We start from the raw sequence: 18278 nt of genomic DNA, 5'->3' as shown, positions 1-18278 counted from the left end.
TAAATTCTTTCCCTTAGAAGAGTATGTAGTGATTTCATGAAGCTTCACAGATCTCTCTTGTAGCACTTTATTCACCAGATCGCTAGATAACATTATCCCTGACAGCAACTGCTGCAACACAGTGACCCAAATGGTCCACTACTAAGTAAAAGCTTCACCTCGATCCACCTTTTTGTCTCATACCGGAGGAAAATTAAAAGGGAAAATAGAAAATAAATTTAAATGGCATTTAACAAGCACATATCTAGGACTAAAAGTATTCCTAAACGTCTGTAATTCCCCTTTTCAATAAATAGACCTACCATATTTTTAGCTGCATCCCCAAAGAAACGTACAGCAGGGAAGTTAAGACCCAGGTGTCCACTTGCAAGAGTCAACAGACTTTCTGGAGCGGCTAGATTGTGGACCACAAACCCTGGCTCCGAAGGCAACACGGGAAACGTTCACACACGCATGTAAAAGGGTCTCCCGCACGCTCATCCGGTCTAATACCCTTTCCTTTTCCTAATCTTGTGTTTACAAAATCGTTTGGAAAGGCTTTCAGTAGAGTGCAAATACTCCTAAGAGATAAGGCTCCCCCAAAACAAAACAAAAACTGATTGCAGACCACTGACACCTGCGCTTCAGGAACAGCAATGTCGGCGGAACACGGGAAAATACGGAGTTTTTTAGCAGAGAGACCAAAAAAAAAAAAATCAGCTAATTCCATGAAAATCAACCAACAGAAAGGTTAAGCAGAGAACTATCGAACCTGGTGCTTTGGTAACAAGGGTGACTTGTAAAGTAACTCTCCTAACAAAACAGCCCTTCCGCCTTCTTCACTCAGCGGACGCGCGAGTCCAGCAAGATTTCCTGATTTCGCGAGAACTTTTGGCAGCTCTGAATGCGCACGCGTCAGACTCGGAGGCCACGTGAGCAGCCCAGATTTAGCGCGGGGGCGAGGCGGGGTGGAGAAGCTGAGGAAGGGGAGGGCCATCAAGAAAGCGGTGGCCAGGGCCCTTCTGGTGGCGCAGTGGTTGGGAGTCCGCCTGCGGATGCAGGAGACGCGGGTTCGTGCCCCGGCCCGAGAAGATCCCACATGCCGCGGAGCGGCTGGGCCTGTGAGCCATGGCCGCTGAGCCTGCGCGTCCGGAGCCTGTGCTCCGCAACGGGAGAGGCCACAACAGTGAGAGGCCCGCGTACCGCAAAAAAAAAAGAAAGGCGGTGGCCAACGTATGGGGTGGAACCTCAGCGGAGCTGGGAGGGCGGGGCGGGGAGAAAGCGCGTAGGCCCCGCCCCTCGAGGCTTTTCCCCGGAATAGCGTCACCCGCTCTATAAGAGAGCGTGTGGCGAAGGATTCGGCCTTTTACATCCGGGAAGCGTCGAGTTTAGGTGGAAGTACTGCGTTGTGTTTCGTGCGCTAAAATACTTAAGACAGAACTTTTGGCCAAGTTTAAAATGCAGGAGATGCAACAGTCTTGTAGAAGTAGATCGACGTCAGCTTGGAAAACCTTTAGGTTCAAACTCCTGAGTGGGCTTAAATGTTCATTGATTTGCGGGGCAGCCACGTTCAGCCGGGGGCGCTGAGTCGGAAAACTAGCGCCCGTGGGCCGTGGGCCTTCCGGCAAAGGTTAAATGCAGCTGATGACTCCGGTTAAGGTCATTAGTTCTGCTGTTGGTGTCATGTGGCCATCTTGAATCTACTCCGACACTATGAAATAATAACACCGCATCCTGATAACCCGCCAGTTTGATCCAGGTGGTGAGTAGTATCTGTAGTTGTCCTTGCTGGTCTTTTCTGGGATTATGAATCTCCATGTATCTTTGGGACCTGTCAGCTGTGGCAGTCTCCCTTCCTAGCCATGGAAGAGCATATTCTTGTTTATTGGCAAAGCTGTCACCATCTAATTGGTATCAGATTCTGACTTGCACAAGTAACATTCTTCACTTTAAAAATCTGGAGGGTACTGGGTTATTGGGCAGACATCTAACTACTGTTCAAATGTTTTTAGGAAGCTGAGCTAATTGTTCCAGTGGATGATGGAAAACAACAAGGTACGTTCCTATTTTATATATATATATATTTATTTATTTCTGAATCTGAAACCCTTAGTGCTAAGGATTTGGAAGGCCAAAATTGCATATTTTGCTGGCATTTTGTAATTTAAAAGAGTAAATGGCCAACTGAATAGAAAGTAACTGAAGCAGCTGCTAAGACTCAGCACCATGAGGTAAGTACACAAATTAGAGTTTTATAAAGCTGGTTTTCTTCTCTTGCAGAAGTCAAGAAATCCAAAGCGATATGGGTGAAGTCTTGTTAGCATCCTGAAGTACACTGCCAAATGTGATTTTAACTCTCAAGTATGGTATTTAAATGGAGAATAAAGAAGTGCTTCCTTGCTATATCAATAAAATGCTCGATTTGTACAGATGTCAGCATTCCTTGACTGAATGACTAATAAGTGCAAAGGTAACTACAAGTAGTGAACAGGCTACCTCCTGTTCCACTGTTGGGAGCTCGAGTGGAAGTAACATGAATTAGTATTGTTGTGTAAGGTGTTTTTTGGGGAAAACTGTTATACATAAAAACCAGTTTACCCCTGAGGAAGAGAGCAGGGTCATTTAATACCACACAGAAGATTAAGGAAACTGCACGGTGAAAAGCTATGCACTTTATTTACACAGATGTGCACTGAACACGTGCATCTTTAAAACTCACACTTAACATTTAACAAGAAAAAAAATTAAGCTATAATAAATGCATATTTTATGAACCAAGCATTCTACCTCAAGGTTGAGCAAACTGCAGGCCATCTGTTAACTATCTGTTCTTTAAGTTTGCCAGCCTCTGGTCTAGTTAAAAAGCCAATATAAATGTTTGCATCAGCGCTGTAGTTCAGTTACAAGGATGGCCCGTGTGAAACTTTCAGGAAGATAAATTTTCTCACCTGCATTGCAGGTTTTTCCTTTATCAAAGTCATGAGTGTTTAGAAAACGTTTTAATGCTATTCTACTTGAACTGCACTGCAGTTCTGCAAAATAGTAAACTATAAAGCACTTTCAGGTTAGCACCAGTTGTTTTACATAGCTCAGAATTTACAAAAGGGATGCAATATGATACAGAAGGGAAAGGGATGGGGGTGAAGTCCCTCCATGGCGAGTTAGCCATTTAAGAGGATTACTTAAGCATTCTTAATCCTATAGTTTGTACTCACCGCTTCACCTTTTTTTACTACCTGGGATTTTGAGGACTCATGATAGCAGTCTACTCAAGTATCCTGAGAGCTTAGCTTTTATATTTGGGCAAAGATTTTGTGCTGCTACCAAGAATGCCCTGTAGGATACATAATAAGCAGCTATCCCTTACTCCTTTGGGAAACAGCCGGAGGGAAAACTTGCCTTTAGACAGGAGAACCATGGGTTAGAGGGGTGGGAGGAGATGCTCTTGTCTGCATTGGGACTCTTCCTGTTCTGGAGTTTGGATTCAAAACCTTTCAACAGCTGTCTCATCTTGGCCTCTGCCTGTTAACCCATTTGAAAACTAGAAATATTATAAAATCTTACCTTTTATAAATTGTCAATGAGGTGCATAGCCACCTAGCACATAAGTGGTATATGGATTAAACATAACAGTTATTTTAGACTTTCCCAAACTATAGACAGGGAAAACATTTTTAATAGTCTATTTTTATTAGATGGGACTGTATCAGGATAGTCTGCAGGTTTAAGTTAGTTACCAGAAGGTTGCAGTAGGTGGCACTCTTAAATCATGGTCTGGAAAAGAGCATGCTGCTGAAGAAAAAACATTTTTTTACCAAGCTGTAAATTTGAAGTGATTAAAAGTAATCAAGCAGATTGAATTAGGTTGTGCATTAAACAGTTTGAAGGCATTCTTTATTTTGTTTTCAGGAATGCTGAAGTGTGCTAACAACATACAAGGTAGCTAGAATGTTTTTCTCTTTAGTTGCCATAGTGCTTGGTACAAAGGCTTCATTCAGGAATGTACTGTGACAATGATATTCCTTTCCAGTCAGTTTATAATAGAATTCCTTTATCTTTTTTGGCCTTCGATTTTCTCATGAAAGGCCAGAAAGATGTGGTCTGATATTTTTATCAGCCTAAGGAAAAAAGTCTGAGCTTAAAAAATTACATGAACAGAAAACAATGCCACTCTTATTTTGGGGGGGGGGGATGCGGTACGCGGGCCTCTCACTGTTGTGGCCTCTCCCGCTGCGGAGCGCAGGCTCAGCGGCCATGGCTCACGGGCCCAGCCGCTCCGCGGCATGTGGGATCTTCCCGGACCGGGGCACGAACCCGTGTCCCCTGCATCAGCAGGCTGACTCTAAACCACTGCGCCACCAGGGAAGCTCGCCACTCTTATTTTGAGTATAGTAAAGACTATTTTTTTATGTCAAATGTAGGCTCTTTATATGAATATATACCATATTGATTCAGTTATAAAGGAGTTCTCAATCCAAATAAATGTAAAAACAGCCTGACTGCACAATCAATATACAATAATCTCTGGAGAATGCTGAGAAACAGGCAGAGACAAGACTCATGAGAATAATGAATTTAGTGTCCATTAAACTAATTTGGGTAGGCAACAATGCTAAATAAGGATAATCATTACTACACTGAGGTATCTGTAGCCAAAATGTTCACATCACAAATTCTCAAGCAGCAAAGGGGTGCACAGTTCTTACCATGAAACACAGAAACACGGATCTCCGTTCCCATTAGTTGGCATCTCAGCTAAATGCCAATGTTGGAAAGTTTCCAACAGATTCTCTAAATATTATTTTCTTGAGGTTTCCATGAAGGATTACAGTTTGGTGACACTTTTTATCCAAGGTACAAAGGCTGAGACTTTGGTATAAACACCAGGGGAATCCTTGACCCCACAGCCATATCCCCAGGAGGTCACCCCATATACAACCCAGCTCTCTCCTGGCCGTTCACACATGAGTGGTCCTCCGCTGTCTCCCTGGCAGCTGTCCACACGTTTGTGTTCATGGAGGTTTCCAGCACAGAGCATCCTTCCTGTAAATCGACCCTTATAACGGTCTTCACAAAACCTCTTGGGAAGTAAGGGGATGGCTGCTTGTTGCAGAGTTCTTGAGTAGGCTCGTCCTATGCAGGCCAAATAATTGAATTAGGTGCCAGGTAAAGATGGTAGTGAAAAGAGCTACATTTAACAGTTTAATGAACATTTAATAGCCCTATTAAAATAAGCCCTATTGTGGCATTAGTGTAGTGATAACTATAAATGGTATTTTTTTATTGTTTGCACTTACCCGTACTCTAACCCTTCACTATTCTGTTTCTCAGTACTGCATTTTTTGAAGAATACTTTAGTAACGCTTACGGACTTGCCCAGTAGAAAAAGGTAACCTACAGAAAGCACATTTGTGCAGGCTTTAGAATTTGAATTCTGTATATTGAAACACTGAGGGTGCATTCATGCTGGCTCTGTATTAGCAAATCCACTGCTCTAGGACTCATCTACTTCACTGACTTGAGGATTACTTATAAATAATTCTATATAAGCACATAAGGTGGCAATTACTATCCTCAAGAGAAGCATGGTATTTCATAAAGATGATTCAGAAACAACATTCTTACATAGAAACAGGCTGAAGTTTAGCCACTTGTTAACATATTCTATTTACTAGTAAGCCACTCATTCTCTATTTAGTGGCTAAAATGTATAATTGATAGGTTCTCCATGATAGCCTTTTCTTGGATCTAAACTCCACATTATTCTCCAATCCTATTTACTCAACTGGAGTGATTCATCCATAATAAAATATTCTGTAAAATTTACTTTCTTTGTCATCTCTATTCAGATGTAGTGTCTAAAGGGAGGTGATTGATTCCCTTTCCTGATGAAGTAATAATTTCAACAGCTATACTCCAGCCTTCAGTTTGCCTCAGGTCAGCATAGCGTCGTGAGAAGGCATTTACTCTGACCTGATTCTATTTTATCATTCAGGAAATGTTTCCACTTTTTAAGGTTTATTTCAGGATTGGTCGCAGAGCTTTTTCAGTATTGTGTATCTGCTACAGATGTTCTACATTTTGCTGCTATGAAATAATGTAAGTTTAAAGCCCAGATTTAATGTAGCATGGGATAAAATGAAAACAAATACTTATATTTACTAAATATAACCTTATTGAAATTATCACCTGTAGAAATACTTATTTGATGTTTTCAGTTTTAATTACTTTTAATGGAGAGCAGTCAACCCAATCATTTCTCCTTACTCAGTCATTTGTGAGTCGAGCACCTAATCCAGGTGAGACCTAGATGTTTCGAAGACCATCCTGAGCAAGCACTAGCTGATGTTAACTCTAGTGAGGCAATACAGAAAGCTGTTTGCCTGAGAAGAGCACAGGCTGAACACTATCCTGCTTGGGGATGGGGAGGTGGGAAGAATGAGAAGGGGGTTGTGGAAGGAGAAACCCAAGTAAGTGAGCTGGATCCTTCCACTTGAACCTCAGCAGCTCTGATTTTTGTCTGTTCTTCATTTAGGAATTCTGCATAAGATTTACTTTGATAAAGGGCTCCATGACAAAGAAACCATCAAACACCAAAGCCCTTTGCTGGGGTAGCTACATCAAAGTCATTAGGAAAACTTTTTAAAATAGAGACAGCTAGGCCCAAGTCCTGAGTCGGGTCTAAGTTCTCATGGGAACCACAGTACCCTCAGGGTATGAATCCAGATTACATGCATGCATCTCACACTTGGCAGAATTTCCAAACAACTAAGCCTGAACCCCCTTTAAGATTTTGCTACCCACTGAACACTCAAACGTATGGATAATCCCAGACACAAGCAGGTGCCCAGATTTTAATTGTTTCTTTGGGTTATTTGTTACCTGTGTCTCCCCATCCTGTTATGTAACAATTGGAGGCTGTTTTCCGTGGCCTCTCTCTCCGGAGTGGCAAACAGGCTGGCAAAACGTGGCTGCTGAATCTGGCACATTGTTCTTCTGGTCCTCGTAATCTAACCAGGGCGATGTCGTAGTCACTGCTGTCTGGTCGATACTCCCGGTGAATCACAATCTGCTGAACTCCAATTTCTTCCTCAAACTCCTCCGGCACCAGAGTATGATAATCCCCAACCCGAACAGCATAGTTCCTAGTGCTGTTACCATACCTGGGGGGCAGAGAAAGCTAATGGGAGGCTTGTTTCAAATGTTGTAAATTGGTAACTGTCAGCCAGGAAGGTTAATAGAGATGCTTGTAAGTCTTTCTTCCAAATCATTAATCCCTTTTATAAGTTTAACCTTCCTTTCCTTTTCTCTGATCCCACTGCTCTCGGGCTCACACTCTAAACCCACTGTCATCACTTTTTTTCTTCATTCATTTCACTATTTAACCCAGGTTACCATCTGTTTTCTGAGAAGGAGCAAATGTGGAAAGTAAGGACTAATCACTAACCTGTCATTTCCCCACCATGAAAAAGGATCAAAACAGGAACAAAGAGTACAGGGCAAAATTACCATCCTGTGTTTGCTGTCATCATTTTTCTATCATTTCCAAGATTGTTAGTTCATCATGAAATTCCATGAGGGCAGAAACTATGTCTGATTTAACTCTGTATCCCCCAAAGCACTTAGCACAATCCACTTTACTCCCCTTTTCTGTGAACTGAATGCAAACCAAAACTATCTTCAGGGCAACATACATTCGTTATATGCTCTCATCTCTTAAATCTTTGTTCAGACATCACCTCAGTAAGACCTACCTTGATATCTAAAATTGCAACCCACCCTTGCTTGTGCTCCCATCCCCCAGCACTCCCAATATCCTTAATCTGCTTTACTTTTCCTTTTTTATTAAACACTACTTTCTAACAAATTATCTAACTTACTGTTTATTGTATTTATTGTTCTCTGCCCCCCCCCCACCTTGAACAAAAGGTACTCAAGGGCAGGGATCTTTGTGTTCACTGATGAATCTTACACATTGAGAATAGTGATGCCAGTTAAGTAGGAATGCAGCATATGTTTGTTGATTTAGTGAATGAATGAATGAATGTTTATTTTTAATGAATGTGTCTTTTCCATAGGAACTATTCAATTAAAATAGAAATACAATATTTACTTGATCGACAGTTCTCAGCCTGTTTTTCAGCCAGCATACCTTGATTCTGATACATCTGCCTAAAGCAGTTTCTCAACCTCAGCACTACTGACATTTGGGACCAGATAATCATTTGTTGCAAGGGGCTGTGCTGGGCATTGTAGGATGTTTAGAAGCATCCCTGGCCTCAATTCACTAGATGCCAGTAGCATGCACACTCACATACACACACCCCAGTTTGACAGCCAAAAATGTCTCCAGATATTTCCAAATATTCCCTAGGGTGCAAATTGTCCCCACTTGAGAACCGCCAACCTAAAATACATCATCCAACCCACCTCCTGATCACTTCCTCTTTCTCGCTGAAGAGTATAGTACCTTGCTCGCTTCCCCTCTATAGCTACTTAAAACATTCTCAATGACTTAATTCCCAACACCTTTCCCTTTTAGTTCCCTAACCTCCTCACCTGCAGAGAGTGTTTTCTCTACTTGATCTCAGCCCCCCACCTACAGCTCATACTCACCAAATATTACACATTTTTGAAGTCTTGATTTCAAGCATCTCATCTTGACAGTTTTACAGCTCTACTCATACTTAAGTACCTCCTATCTTTACAGTTTTACAGCTCCATCCACAGCTCTTCACCCCCACTGGACTTCAATCCGTCGGCCCCACTAGTTTTTTCATGTCATTCTCACTCTGCTTATGACTTCTTACAAGGCTTGGATTCCATCATCACTCTTTTGCAAAAACTCTCAATCCTTCTTTCCCTGATCTGCCAAAACTCCAACTCTGGTTTCATCATCTCACCACCTACTGACCGCTAGCATCTGACTGTTCAAAGGGAAAAACAAACATTTAACAGCTCACCTTAATTTTTTTTTTTTTAATCAAAACTTCAATATGTTCCACTGGAAACGGGGCCTGTTCTTGAATGTGAATTTAGAGAAGTGGTATTCAAACACTGGAAGTTTCTAGTGACTGCCTATTTGAAATAACCTTTCATTTATTCCTATAACATTTCTGGAAGTTATAAGTTGCTCAAAGATTCTTATAGCCCTAAGTAGGGCTCTGACAACATTGCAATATATAAAGTGATTTTCTTAACTGTGTCAGCTCAAAAAACTGAACAATGCAACAAAGATGATTTAGCTTATACAACCACCTACCAGTGATCTATGAAACTAATAATTTCCTGTGGTTCCTTGAAATTCTCCATTTTCAACCTTAAATTATCACATATCTTTAAAGTTCAGAAGGCTTTTCATATATTGTACCTAGAGACTATCTTCTTATGGGTTCCACTTCAAACTTTAAGTTGAGGATTATTTCATATCCTGAAACTCTAAAAAGTAATAGTCATGAAGAATAATCAGATATTTAAATAACTCACTTCAACTTTCTGTATATTGATACTAATGTATTATAAAAATTCAATATGACTCATTAATATATTCAGGTTTTAAAGCAAAACCCCAAGTGATTTATGTTTCTAACAAGAATAACTGTCAATGCATCCTTGAAAGTGCTGCTGAAATGTTTCATATATCTTTGGAATGGAATTTAAGAAATTATCTCAAGCTTCACTGTCCAGTACAGTAGCCACATGTGGCTAATGAAGCGCTTGAAATGCAGTTGGTCCAAAATGAGATGTGCTAAAAGTACAAAAATATGCACAAGATTTCAAATATTTACTATGAAAAAAGAATATAAAATATATTGTTTCTCTAGATAATAAGACTATCAGATATCTCAATTTTATATCCTATTTTGCAATGATATTTTGGATATACTGAGTTAAATGAAATATATCATATATAATGCTATATAATATATCATATGGGTGAAGTTAATTTCACCCATTTGGTTTTTTAATCTTTTAATGTGGCTACTAGAAACTTTAAACTTATATACATGATTTGTATTTGTGGCTCACGTTATGTATCTAGTAGATAACACTGGTCTAGAGAAATACTATGGCATAAAGTAGGCATCCTATTTTTAAATTTTTCTTTAATGCAGTTTCTTGTGTTGCTTATAACTCTTAAGCTCGAGTTATGAGACATTCCCTTCATATGTCAACTTATTATATTTAAGATAATTACATTACTGTTCAACCAAAAAAAAAAGTTATTGCAACAATATTTTCCATTCTTTGAAAAAGAGCTGTGACACAGCTAAAATAATCCTTGCATCTAAACTGGCTATATAAATACATCCTGCATTATCTAAAAATTGAGTCTTCAGCCAGTGAACAAAGAAACAGGACATTACTACAGCAAGGAAATTTATTTTTTAAATATCCCAGTTTTAAAGTCTTGGGAAATCTTGCCTTAACACGTCACTTCATGCTGGATTACTACAGCAGTCTGCTAAATGGCCTTGCTGCTTCAAGTTTCAACTTTTTCAAGCCATCCTTCACATTGCAGCCAGAGCAATGTTTCTATCTAATAATATAACTACTCTTCTGGACACCCTTCCAGATAGATACCTTTCACTGTCTACATAGTAAAGTTCAAATTCCTTAAATGATAGACAAACCCATCCAAGAATGGCCCGTGTCCACCTCTCTGATACCACCCTCGTCCTTGTGTCTGTGTCCCTGTCATTCTGGCCGCTTGAAGAGGCATCTGACAAACCTGTCTTTATTCAGACTATTTGCAATATCATTCCCTCCACCCCTCATCCTAATATGGCAAAAACTGATTTTATCTTTCAAGTCTCAAGATCTCCTTGGAAGCTCTTCCTGCCCTCCCCGAAAGCTAGCCAATCCTTCTTTTGAACACTCCCAGTAGCACCGTCAGAGCGTTTATAACAGCTTCTACAACTTGTTAAGATGTCAGGTCTCCCCAGTTAAAGGCTCCTTAAGTGTAAAGACTATGTCATGCTCACTTTTGTATCCTCAGCACCAAGCAAAGTGGTTTGCACAGAGAAAGCTCTTAATAAATATATGTTAAATGACTTCTTTGGAAGACACGTTCTGTTCACATACATACACTCTGATCCCGAACTTACTGAAATGAGACCTCCTCTCACCAATTCCTACGTTATAACAACACCATCACAAAAGTTACTTTTTAAAAACAGTCTCCACAAAGATCTAATGTTCTCATTAATACTGGCTGTTCATCAGAATCACCTGTACCACTTTTAAGAATACAAATGTCTAGGGGCTTCCCTGGTGGCGCAGTGGTTGAGAGTCCGCCTGCGGATGCAGGGGACACGGGTTCGTGCCCCGGTCCGGGAGGATCCCACATGCCGTGGAGCAGCTGGGCCCGTGAGCCATGGCCGCTTAGCCTGCGCGTCCGGAGCCTGTGCTCCGCGGCGGAAGGGACCGGAACAGTGAGAGGCCCGCGTACCTCAAAAAAAAAAGAATACAAATGTCCAGGCCACACAAACCCTGAGAACATTAAATTAATAGGGCTGATGTAGGACCATGGGTGATGCAAATTCACAGTCAGTCTGGAGAATTACTGGACCAAAGACTTAAAGGCACGGGCATAACACCCGCCTCTTCATGCCTGGAATTTCACTGGGTGAAGTAGGAGATGACTAACAGACTGCCATAACACAAACACGTACACATTCCATACTTATACTGTGTTTTCAGGTCAGGTAGATTTCAGAGGGTATTTTTGAGTATACTCCCAAATTAATATGCTCACCAAGCAGGAGTTGGTATTAACCTGAGAATAAAAATAAAATATTTACCTGACAAGAAGGAAAAATGCATCATTCTTGTTAGAATGAAGTTCCTTATTAGAATCTATACTTTTAAAGTCGTCCTGATTTAAGAAATGGACCAGCTAAACCCAAGCAGTGATTCCCACACTCCTTTCACTCCAGTTATTCTTAGAATAGATTTATGCTTGGAATTTGAAGAGCATCTGACACAAGACTGGATTAGTTTTCTAACCAAATATTTGTCTTCCAGTGTCACCTCTCCTGGTGAATGCGATTATATATATATATACTTCAGGGATAACACTTTGGCTGAGGTTACCAGTATGATTTTGCACTTTGAAATCATTTTCTATGGTTCTAGGCTTCTCAAGAAAAATATATCAAGGAATTCTTTTTCAATGCATTTTAAGGTCATTCTAGTTGAGCTTTTGTTATTTTGATACACTTTATTCAAAAACGCTTCTAAAACAAACATTTCAGGTTTTGGCTGACATGCCATTCAGTTGTTTGCTTTGCTGAAATGCTTTCAACTCCCCCTCAAATAAAAATTGGATGAAATTCCTGGACAAGTTTGAGCAAGAGAGGATCTGAGACAGGGCAGTTAGTAAAATCCACTATTCCAATTTCTCTGAGATTCTGGAATTAAAATAAACTACAATTAAAATTTTCTAGAATTGGAAGAGTTAATTCAGGTGACGGTCATTTTCTTTCTTTATAGATTCATCTCTTTAAAAAGACAGTATTTTACATCAGCCTGTACACATCTGCTACTTCTAGAATCTTTTTTTTCTCTGTTGTCTGGATGAAACTCAAAAAGTAGTTGACTGAAATTGCTTGTGTAAATGGTTCCAGTTGCTTATGGAGAAGAGACCTTCCCTGTAGAACTTCGCACTGTCCCTTACATACATGTAGTGTGTGTTCAGGAAATGGTTTTAGCATAGTTGATGGTATTGTGTATATCACCAAAGACCATGTTCTTAAGAACTCTACCATATACTAGGTCATGGTGGAACATATGTTAAGTACCGCACACATTTTGTTCTTAAAAAGGAGTCCCGGGCTTCCCTGGTGGCGCAGTGTTGAGAATCTGCCTGCCAGTGCAGGGGACATGGGTTCGGGCCCTGGTCTGGGAAGATCCCACATGCCGCGGAGCAACTAGGCCCGTGAGCCACAACTACTGAGCCTGTGCGTCTGGAGCCTGTGCTCCGCAACAAGAGAGGCCGCAATAGTGAGAGGCCCGCGCATCACGATGAAGAGTGGCCCCCGCTTGACACACTAGAGAAAGCCCTCGCACAGAAACGAAGACCCAACACAGCTATAAAGTAATTAATTAATTAATTTTTTTTTTAAAAAAGGTAAAACTTTAAAAAAAAGAGGGCTTCCCTGGTGGCGCAGTGGTTGAGAGTCCGCCTGCCGATGCAGGGGACACGGGTTCATGCCCCGATCCGGGAAGATCCCACCTGCCGCGGAGCGGCTGGGCCCGTGAGCCATGGCCGCTGAGCCTGTGCGTCCGGAGCCTGTGCTCCGCAGCGGGAGAGGCCACAGCAGTGAGAGGCCCGCGTACCGAAAAAAAAAAAAAAAAGTTCCATTACTCTGTGGCTCATCTTTCTAATTATAATGTCTAATAATTTAGATATTTCTGATTTTCAGAGCAACATTCTCTGACAATTTCCAGCTTCTTTGGTGATTCTAGGCAAAAAAGTCAAATAGATAAAATCAGGTAAAGCTATATTCTTGATCAAATCAAATTTGCAGAAGAATTACAGAAATGAAAGAATCCTTGTTTTGGGCACATTCTTTCCTCCAAAGTGGCATTTGTTATCAGAACAAGCAATTAAAAGAAATTAGTTTAACATTCAGGAATTTTTCTCTCAATTATATTGCCATACCATCATAGAGAGAGGGTCATTTTACAGTACTTGTAGTAATGATTTAAAGTAGAAAATAGTGGGAGTTCACTGGCGGTCCAGTGGTTAGGACTCCATGCGTCCACTGCAGGGGTCAGGGGTTCGATCCCTGGTCAGGGAACTAAGATCCTGCAAGCCACGTAGCATGGCAAAAAAAAAAAAAAGTAGAAAATAGCAAAAGCAAGCAATTTATATTGTGTAAAATTCATAGGGCAACTGCAGAAAAACTTAATTTATCCAAGTTTCTGCTTCAAACTGCCAGTGGGATACTGCATTCCAAAGTCTGTATTAACACTAGGAAAAATGTGAAAAATGGGATAGAAGGCCTTTAAATGGTGATTCACCAACTATCTCAGTTACCCTTGTTAACGTTGGCATAAAAGAATGTTTTGGACACCTCACAATACGTGAAAGCCATGAATGTAGAGCTGGATTACTAGAACTGTCAGCCTTCCAGTAAGGTACCCTCATCTTACAGAGACAACTCTATAGGAAATGAGTGTAACAGGATGGTAGATGTGAGTAACTATGTTCTGATCTCATCATCCGCAGGCCATCATTCCTAGATTATTCTGATATAAGGATTACATAAAAGAGTGACTACTCTGTGGGGGCAAAACAAATAAACATAAAAAACTGTCATCCCGTAGAATAAAGTAACACAGAAGGTGATAGCAATCTATGCCTATTGTTCAGAATGGCTATTCAAGAGCACTGGCCTACATCATCACTGCAAGATTTAGGCACCAAAGGAGGCCCCATGAACAAGAAGCTATTTTATATATTGAAGTCCAGTAGTTAAAGCAGCAGAGATACAAACAGAAAGGAAATGGGGGTGAGAGAGATAATTTCAAAATATGAAATCTAGGTCCCCTAGCAGTGGATCTTAAGTTAGACTCCCAAGAAATCTAAAAAAAGGTAACCTCTCAGAACCTGACCACATTGCTTCTGTAGTACAGTGTCTACAATTCCAGAGGAAAACTATTTTTTGCAAACTTCAGAGTTTCTGATGATTAAAGGAGGGTTGTTTTAATCCAGAGTCCCTGAACCCAGAAGACAAAATTTGGAGTTTGTTCTAATCACTGGTAACTCTCCTTATGGCTGTCAATAAACTTCCTGGAATAAAGATGTGAGTTGTAGCCTCCTTGGGCACTTCAGAACAAGTCTATGAAATCCGGTAAAGGTTACAAACCAAGTCAGATGAACTTGTAACACCTTTGCAAAACAATTTTCTCCCTACTCACATTAAAAGAGTCTTGCGGTCTATCCAAAGCACATCAAAAAGTTGCATATCATAATCTGCTCCTCTGTTTTTTAATCAGCTGTCTTTTATACCGCACAGATAATGGGAAGAAACTCAGAATGACGTATGGAAGGAGTTATCTGTTGATCTAGGTTTAAAATACCACCATCCTCTAAAGAGTCCAACATCCTTAAATATACCCACTACCTGGCAACCGAGCTCCACTTTCATCCTGCATCCATCATTTAGGAGGGTCTAGTATGTGCCAAGTAATACACGAGACACTTGGTTTATAAACACAAATGAGACCATTACTGACTTGAAGCAATAATCTAGAAGGCGCAGGTCAAGGGAGGAATAATGACATGTAAACAAACAAACCCAAACATGTACCTAAAAAAAAAAAAAAGACCTTTGAGGGAACTTAAAGGTCAGATCAAAGTTTTCAACCTCAAGTGGAATTTTTGGGCAATTTCCCAACTTTAATACTTTAAGCCTTGGACCCCTAAGTCTATAACTTTTAGCAGAGAAAGATTTACTTGAAAGAGAAGGAGTCTTGAACAAGAGGAGAAAAATCTAAACTGAACGTACTGAATTATTTTGCTTAAATTCTAAGCGCAAGACGGGCTTCTCCAGTTTCTCTGCAGTTTCCTACCTAGTTTTTCTCCACTAGTCAGTGGGATAAAATCATCCTGAATTCTCTACTTTTGCTCATAATAATCTTTGATTCCTTTTTGTGAACCCCAACATAATAAGAGCCAACATTCGTTTTGAATTTTACAGTTTATAGAATACTTTCACATACTTTGCAGATCATTTGTTCCTCACTGTAGAACGTTACTGCCTTCATTTTACAGATGAGAAAATTGAGGCTCCCAGAGGTTAAAATAACCCCCACAAAGTGAAACAATTAACAGTTGGAGGAGCTGGAACTGTAACCTTGGTCTTGATGGCCAGGTCCCAGTCGCTGGTTACACAGTACCAAGTTCTATTGATTTCTATCAGGGTCTCTACCTTCTCTCCCTCCTTTTCTTTTCTACCTTCTATCTTTATTACAATAGCCTTATAACCAGTCTCCCTCCAGTTCCTACCACAGTGGGTTTAATCACTTGGTAACATGGACCAATTTGAGTCACTCCAGGAAAAGGCACAGAAGCATGTATGCAAATATTTCTCATATAATTTGAAGCCTGTTCACAGACCCCTAGATTAATAACTTTGCTTTCCCCCCTGCCCCCAGATCTATCCCATACATCTCCTAAAACTCCTCTTTGATCATATTTCAAGGCTCAAAAACCTTTCGTGGTTTCCCACTGCCTAGTGAATGAAACAGATTCAGCACACTGGCATTCCAGACCTTTCCTGCTTCTTTACTGTAAGTCCGCTATACAAATTCCAGATCCACGATCCTAACTAATAACTGGCATCCTTCAAATATGCTGTATGCTTTCTTTCTCACCACTGTGCTCTCAACACGAAATGTTATCTACCTCCAGCCTCTACCAATACACGAATCCAGCCTCTTTGCTTGAACAGACTTCATAACAGAACTCACTCCTCCTCCCACATACAGCCCATCCCAGCTTTGTCTTGTGTTAAAGAAATAAAAAGGAAACAACAGACCTCTTTCCTATGTTAAAATGAAAATTACCTTTCATTAGCATTTGTGGTATTTGAAGTAACAGGTAATGAATTTAATCTGATTCCACACACTCTCGCCTTTCTGCTTGCCTTCCTTAGTGCACCATGTCACTTTGTCAGAGGATGGCACTCGGAACTGAGCACAGTTCTCTCTGTTTGATAGCGACAGTGCTTTTGCCCCCTACAACAGCTTGAGCACAGAAGAGTAAGCGTCTTGTTGTGTTGGCGCTGTTCTGTCAGGGCTGCCCAAGGCCGATTAACTTTGTGGGCAACCACATGGCATCACTGACTCTATTAAGGTTGCAGGATGCTAAAACCCATAAGGTCTTTTTCACGTGTGCTGCATTCAAGCCAGGTTTCCTGAACTAAAGGCAGCATTTTACTTCCTCTTTATTCCACATTAGTGTTTTTTTTTTGTTTTTTTTTTTCTGCGGTACGCAGGCCTCTCACTGCTGTGGCCTCTCCCGTTGCGGAGCACAGGCTCCGGACGCGCAGGCTCAGCGGCCATGGCTCACGGGCCCAGCCGCTCCGCGGCAGGTGGGATCTTCCCGGACCGGGGCACGAACCCGTGTCCCCTGCATCGGCAGGCGGACTCTCAACCACTGCACCACCAGGGAAGCCCTCCACATTACTTTTTTATTAGAATCAGCCTACCAATATTCTTTGCCACCATGGATCCAATCTTCTAAGATATTACGTGTCCCTCCCAATCTCCTGGCATCAAAAACATGATTAATTTATCATCAGTGTCCCGTTTCAGTTTAGTGATTAATATGTTGAATAGGGCAAGGATAAGTATCCTGTTAACTCCATTATATCCTTCCTCATCATCATTCTTCAAAAGTCCAGACCACATTCTATTCTTTCCAGGAGCAAGAGGGTCTTAACCTTTAACGTTCATGAGAATCATCAAAGATGCTTGATAAAAATGTAAACTCTCGGGTCTTAGCTCCAAAGATTCAGTAGATCTGGGATAGGGGCCCAGAAATCTGGATTTTTAATAAGCTGAATGTATTGGGTTGGCCAAAAGGTTCATTCGGGGTTTCCCGTAACATCTTACAGAAACACCCGAACGAACTTTTTGGCCAACCCAATACCTAATATTGCGGTGAAAAGACCACACTTTAAAAATGGTGCTCTAAACTTTTTTTGATCCCATATGTCTCCCTCCTCTGGATTCCTATAGCTGCATTAAAAAATGGTAGCAAGGGTCCTATCCGTCTTATTCTCCAAGATATTTCTAGTGCATGGCACATTCCTGGGAACATTACAGGCTCAATAACTTTTTGTTAAGTTAATAAATGAATCTTTATTGTCTGTGCCATTCATGTAACACAGGACTATATTAAACCCACTGGTATATAGGTGAACTCTTAAACTCAATTATTACCGCAGAAATGATGAAGGCTATGTAAAATACAGATTTGTGTCTTCTGCAGCACCTTGAACATGGAATATTACTCCATAATATTTATCAAAATAGATAAGAGGAAGTGAATAGAGATTCTAGAAACAAAGATACATGAGAACTTGGCAAACAACACAGTTGACATAAACCAGCTGGTAAAGAATGGAATGTTTAGTTTTAAAAGGTACTGGGAAAACTAACTATCCATAAAGAAAAATATAAAATTAGGTCCCTTCCTTATGCCGTATACCACACACACACACAAAAAAAAACTGTAAACAGATTAAAAATCTAAATAGGAAAAGCAAAATTGTAAATTTTTT

At 40.6% G+C, this 18278-nt stretch overlaps 1 protein-coding gene, 1 long non-coding RNA gene and 1 other non-coding gene across 3 annotated transcripts in view; 2 read left to right on the top strand and 1 right to left on the bottom strand.

Annotated features, from left to right (window-relative positions):
• The first annotated feature begins 1262 nt into the window (after positions 1–1262).
• On the top strand, positions 1263–2410 carry LOC115857182 (uncharacterized). Its single transcript, XR_004041144.3, has 3 exons — positions 1263–1741; positions 1992–2034; positions 2260–2410. It is a non-coding gene; the product is annotated as an uncharacterized lncRNA (long non-coding RNA).
• LOC115857378 (small nucleolar RNA SNORA24) lies at positions 1792–1922 on the top strand. Its single transcript, XR_004041244.1, has one exon. It is a non-coding gene; the product is annotated as a small nucleolar RNA SNORA24 (small nucleolar RNA).
• Positions 2411–2699: 289 nt separating the features above from the next.
• The window catches only part of PRSS12 (serine protease 12), a 69127-nt gene continuing 53548 nt past the window's right edge, over positions 2700–18278 (bottom strand). Inside the window, exons 12-13 of the mRNA XM_030863975.3 lie at positions 6862–7142; positions 2700–5112 (exon numbers count right to left, since the gene is read on the bottom strand). Coding sequence (XP_030719835.2) covers positions 4805–5112; positions 6862–7142 — 589 coding nt within the window. The 3' untranslated portion in view covers positions 2700–4804. The remainder of the gene's footprint in view (positions 5113–6861; positions 7143–18278) is intronic.

The sequence above is a fragment of the Globicephala melas genome, chromosome 5, assembly GCF_963455315.2.
Source record: "Globicephala melas chromosome 5, mGloMel1.2, whole genome shotgun sequence".
Taxonomy (NCBI): Eukaryota; Metazoa; Chordata; class Mammalia; order Artiodactyla; family Delphinidae; genus Globicephala; species Globicephala melas.
The sequence above is the reverse complement of the archived record's forward strand: the minus strand, read 5'-3'. Positions and strand labels throughout refer to the sequence as shown.